This window comes from Fragaria vesca, linkage group LG2 (assembly GCF_000184155.1).
Source record: "Fragaria vesca subsp. vesca linkage group LG2, FraVesHawaii_1.0, whole genome shotgun sequence".
NCBI lineage: Eukaryota > Viridiplantae > Streptophyta > Magnoliopsida > Rosales > Rosaceae > Fragaria > Fragaria vesca.
In genome coordinates this window covers 2912380-2918262 of record NC_020492.1, presented here as the reverse complement: position 1 = coordinate 2918262, position 5883 = coordinate 2912380, and the positions used below count along the sequence as shown (strand labels likewise).

Genomic DNA, 5883 nt, shown 5'->3' with positions numbered 1-5883 from the left:
ATGCATGGGACCAAGCTTCCACTCTCAGCCAATGATGTGGAGAATGTGATGGGTTTGAAGAATGGCGGATCCCCGGTTGTCTTTGAGGGGCATGTGAAAGATTATACGGAGTTGGAGGCCATTGCAAATGAGATGGCGGGGCCTGACCACAAGATCCAACTCGCCAAGGTCGAGGCGTACTTGAAGGAGACGCAATTGGTGGATGACAAATTTAAGCGACTGTTTATTTTGTTCACCATGAGCACCATCATTTCCCCAACCGCTAGCCTTTCTATTCCCAAGAAGTGGCTGCTTTGTGCGAGAAACCCCGCGGACTGTGCTTCGAAGAATTGGGCTGAGTATGTTTTCGATTCGCTGATGGCCGGCATTTCTGAATTTCAGCAAAGAGAAAACGGTTCAAAGACAAGTGGGAAATTTTGCAGCGGCTGCCTATTGTTTCTTGAGCTCTTCCATTTTGATTGTGTCGGTTATGAGAAACACTTTGTCGATAGGTCTTTGTACCCAATTGAGGCATGGGGGGACAAAGAAGTAGGCAGAGTATTGAAATACATCAATCAGTTGGGGGGTATGCTTGACTCGCGGGTTGGTTGGAAGAAGGTTGGGGGGCATGTGCGCACGGACGATGTTGCACTCGGGGTTAGTAGGCAGGAGTTCGATTTGGCGATGGGTAGAGTCGGTCGATTGGAAGACCAAGTGCGCAACATAGGGGCAGAAATGGGGCAAGGTTTTGCTGCCATCATTAGTAGGCTCGACTCCATGGGTGCAGCGGGTCCATCAAAGGCAAAAGGGAGAGGGAAGAAGAAAGAGGTATGACATGGTAGAGAGGCTGTAAAGGATGGCTCTGGTTTTCTGTTTTTCATTTCTTTTACAAATTATTGCTCTTTTATGGACCCCCTCTTTTATTCCTTTGTGTAATTAGTGTAATGTGTTGGAACAATGGAACCCCTTGAACAATGTTGAAATCCATAAGGCCACTTTGTTGTTGGTACGTGTAATGTGAGTATGTGACAACCCCCGAAAGCAATATTGTTGTGGTGGTGGTGGTGTGCGGAAATGTCATAAACAAGTGCATTGAAAGCACTTGTTTATGGTTGTGGTTGTGTGAACAGTGTCCTAGCCAAGTTATGGTTATGGTCATTGAAAGCACTTGGTTATGGTTGGTGATTTGGTGTTGGTGATTTGGTGTTGTTTGGACATGTATAACACTTGGTTATGGGGGAGGTTATGGTAATGGTAGTATATTTGTTTATTTTTCTCAAGTCTCGTCGTAGTATTGACCGTTATTATATTGTTTTGTTATAGGTACCGGTAGATTTGGACCGGTCACCGCCGAAAAAAAAAGTCACTGTCATCCTCTCGGACTCGACATCGATTGTGAGCCCCGAGAAAAAAGAAATCCCCAAACCTAATCCCTTTGAGGGGAAGAATAGAAGGATTAATATTGGCTCATTTCGTGTCTATGGTGACAGAGATGTGATTGACAAAGGCGTAGTTACAAACGTATGCGACCCATGCTCGGCCAAAGAACTTGTCGAGAAGATTGTGCTCAGCACAACCGGCGACATATGGGCTACTAGAAAACATATTAAGACACTACAACCAAACCAATGGGTAGTGGATGATGTCATCAACATGTTTTTGAACTATCTTAACCAAGAACAAAATGAGAGAGATAAAACTCCGAGGTCACACTTCTTGGATACTTGCTTTGCTCAAAAGATACAAAGTCATTTGGAGGGGGTAAGTAAAGGTCTTCTTACGGGTTTTCCATCGAAAAGGAGTTTGGGTATGAGATCCCTCCAGAAAACAATTGTACAATGCGACAAGGTAATTCTTACCACCTATCCTGTTCGTTTATCAAATTAAGTTATTCATTACAAAAGTGTCTGACGTTTTTTAACTGCCCCTTCTTTAACATTCACTCTTACGTAAGAGGTGTAGACTCGTTCTAGATCGTGTCTACTTCTACTACAAACATTTTATCGTGCTACACGTAGACTTTCTGGGAATAAAACGCCCGTTTTGAAATAGTATCTACTTCGCTTACAAACATTTTATCGTGCGAAGTATAGACTTTCTAGAAAATTGTCTAATTTACTTACAAACATTTTATCGTGAGACGCGTAGACTTTCTGGAAAAAAAACACTCAATTTGAAAAAGTATCTACTTCTCTTACATTCATTCTTCCGTACAAAGTGTAGACTTTCTGGGAAAAAAAACACTCAATTTGAAAAGTATCTACATCTCTTATATTCTTCCTTCCGTTATCAATGTAGACGTTCTGGAAAAATGTCTGCTTCTCTTACAAACATTTTATTGCGAGAAGTGTACCCTTTCTGAAAAACAAAACATTCCTTGGATTCCTTGGATTCTTACATGTGTGTCCCCATATGTGTCACCCTCCACGCAGTTGTTCATACCAGTAAATCACAACCAAAGCCACTGGTTCCTATTGGTGTTGCGTCTTGATCTTGGAAGGGCCGAAATATGGGATAGCCTTCCACATGGATTCCACACTCGTTCGGAAATATGCAAAACTATTGTGAGTATTGAACTTTGCTGAACTTTGTACGCCCCCTCTCAAGTTTTCAGTTTTTCTATGCCTTTGTAATAGATTGATTGTGCAGCTTCAAGTATTGGACTTTGCTGCCGGGGATATGGAATTCAAGTTCAAGAAGGGGCTCTTTGCACAATTTGAACTTTACGACCCGCCTCACCGTCCAATACAAGTAAATGGTGATGATTGCGGTATATATGTGATCATGCACATGAAACACTTCGGATTAGTATGGTGGACCGGGGTAGGTTTGCTTTCTTAGATGATTCTTATTTTTCTGGTCGACGTATCACTAATGGTAATCTCTGTTGTTAAATGCAGTATGACTCACACACTATTCGCATGAAGTTGATGATTGAGTTGGTGAGGAACAAATATAACCAATTATGGCCCACAATTGAGAGTAAAGTCAAGAAACAACTTTCTTCCCCACCGCATCACAACCGTCAACAAACACAGAAGAAGGGCAGTGTCAAGAACCCAGCTCGCCGATTGTCCACGAAGAGGCGTCCATCATATGTTCGTCGTAATGGTTAGAACAGGTAGGACAAGGTTGTACGTTTTTTTTTGGGCATCATGAGATTATGTCATTTAGGGCAACACATTTCCCTGAATATATGTCATTTTGTGGGAACAACACTCATCTGAATGTAGAGTGTAGTCTTAGAATTAGGTCAGCAAGCTTGGGCAGGACTTTGAAAAAATGTAAGGATGTGTATCATGAAGCCTATGGACAAATTTGACAAGACAATGAAAAATATTCAGAGGTCTACTATTCTGTTGAAGCTTCTCTATATTCCGACGGTAGGATTTTCTAGAAAAATATAGATGTTCTGGACTTAGCTTTCTGTCTACTTGACACGAATAAACATCTACTAAAATGAAGAAGGAGGTCTACATCTTTTGCGACACGATATCAGCCACAGTTGTAGGCTTTCCTGGCTTAGAGTCTATCTTTTCGTGAAGGTTGTAGGCTCAAAGCTGTCTATCCTTGTTACAAAAATATTTCGTCCAAATAAATATTTCACATGACAGTAGAAAAATGTCTCTTCAGCAGTCCCGGCGATAGGGAAAAGCCACAATTAAATTCCAAATACAACAACGACAAATTAACAAAACATGGTTCACAATACTTGATCAAACATATATAGTACTGCGGTCATGAGGAATACTACAACAAGGATCACACTAATACATGATTCTAGGAAAGTAATCGGTGTACATGGCGTCATCGCTTGGTTGAGGCTGGTAGTAATCGAAGTCATCTTCCATTTGACCAAAATACCGAGTTCTGACCCATCGGTTGTAATTCATAGGTAGGTAACCCATGATAGAGGAACACTGATGACTCTTTGTCACCCAATGAGTTACCCCTCAAGAACTTCTGCCACCCTTCCCCGGGCTGCCGTTACTGGTCTCTATTCCTTTGCGCTTCCGTGAATGAGGATGCCAACTAGATGGTGTGGGCATGTAACTTCCATCTCTGGTGGTTCAATATTCGACACTTGGTTGAGGATGAGTATCATGAAGCAGCCGTTGAGCTGCGAATCTCATATTCATCCAACGGAAGGCAGGAAATATCAACTATGGTAGCAGAGCTAGGAGATTTTCTAACTGTAAACATTGTTACAATGTATTGTTTATGGGAACCCCTTGCTCATGGCCGCAAAGCCAATTTATCAGTAAAAAACACAATTTGTTCGCAGGTGGCAACCAAGCCCACCTGTCCCCACTCTGGACTCACCCCAAACCGCCAAGTATTAACCGAACGAGGTCTACTTTATGCGCAACTATGGGGCTACATTTGTTATAACCCCGGTCTACATGCATTACATTATATTGTCCGTGCACAACGTGGGCTTTCTGGAAAATAGGTTCTGCCACAAAATTGGTAGCTTAACCCCGCCGGTCCCCACATTGGAACTCCCCCCAAACCGCCACGTGTTCCAATACGAGGTATAAACCCTAGCACTTGTCCTCTTCCTTGTCATGTGGCTCAAACCCTAAACCCTAAACCCTAAACCCTAAACACTAAACACTAAACACTAAATTTTAAAACGACAGGTCCAAGTCGAATGCTACGGTAACCTATTATTATGTGTATTACGTCAACGTGAGTGATTGGTGCTCGATCACCGTGGTCCGTATCCGACCTTAAGTTTCTAAGTGATCATGGTCCCTGTTAAATGTGATAGTCATTCCTAGTAGCCATTGATGTATTAGATCTCGGTCGGCAACCCTACTGATCATTCACTCTACGTATATCAAGTTTGAACAGTAGGTCAACTATGTTACGACATCATATCTACGAGATTCGCGTAGACAGCCTCGTCGCTGTCGTAGACCTTTTGGAAAAATGTGTTGAACGAGGTTTACGTTTCCTACGACGAAAAGGTTAAATGCTTTACGACAAACGTCTACGACTCTCCCGTTCGTAGTGTAAACTTTCTGGAAAATAGATTAATTCATAGGGCAGATGGCAACCAAGGCCACCCGTCCCCACTCTGGACTCACCCCAAACCGCCACGTGTTACCCGAACGAGGTCTACTTTATGCGCGACCGAGGTTTCTAAGAATAGTTTTTGTTTAATGACGATGGTTTGTCCCCTGGCTTGTCCACATTGTGAGGCCCAAATAACCCCACTAATCCCCATTTTGGAAGGCCCAAACTCGTTGATCAATGAAATGCGCGTTTTAAAGGAATGGGTTCGCCAAACAATAAGTGAACAATTATACGGCATTGGGTCTACGGTTCTTTCATACTCTCTGTTGTTTGAAGGGTAGATGTCCTGGAAAAATGCGATGAAATAAGTCTACTATTGTTGTTGTTCTGCCTACGTTGTTGTCAACTACTGCCTACTTTTTTTACACATATCTTTCCGTTTGAGTGTAGGCTTTCTAGGGAAGTGGTTTTCATTACTCTACATTGTTCTCAAAGTACATTCACGTTGTTTAACTGTCTCATGTCGTGAACAATGTTGCCGCTTCGTTAAGTATCTCATTACAAAAGGGATTACATCAGAAGTACATCAGTCGCTACTCACTGTTACTGGGTGCCGGAGCGTTTTTGCATGATCGTGTTGTGTGGCCAGGCCCTGTGCACTTACCACAATGATAAACTTTCTTTGCAGGAGTGGATACAGAAGGTGGGTTGTCTTCTCCCACACTTTGCTGCGCTACCGCTTCCCATTCTTTCTCCTTCCTTTTCCCACATGACTGGATATTGTGGCCTGCTCCCTTGCAATAGCTACAAGTAATCGGTCGTCGCCCTGTTTCCTGATTCTGGTTGCCTTTCTTCTTAACGACGACCGGATCTCGTATAACA

General features: G+C 42.7%; 1 protein-coding gene across 1 annotated transcript in view; it reads right to left on the bottom strand.

The window, feature by feature from the left end:
* Window positions 1-3976: 3976 nt before the first annotated feature.
* The window catches only part of LOC101297905 (protein FAR1-RELATED SEQUENCE 5-like), a 3837-nt gene continuing 1930 nt past the window's right edge, over window positions 3977-5883 (bottom strand). Inside the window, exon 2 of the mRNA XM_004292042.1 lies at window positions 3977-4099. Coding sequence (XP_004292090.1) covers window positions 3977-4099 — 123 coding nt within the window. The remainder of the gene's footprint in view (window positions 4100-5883) is intronic.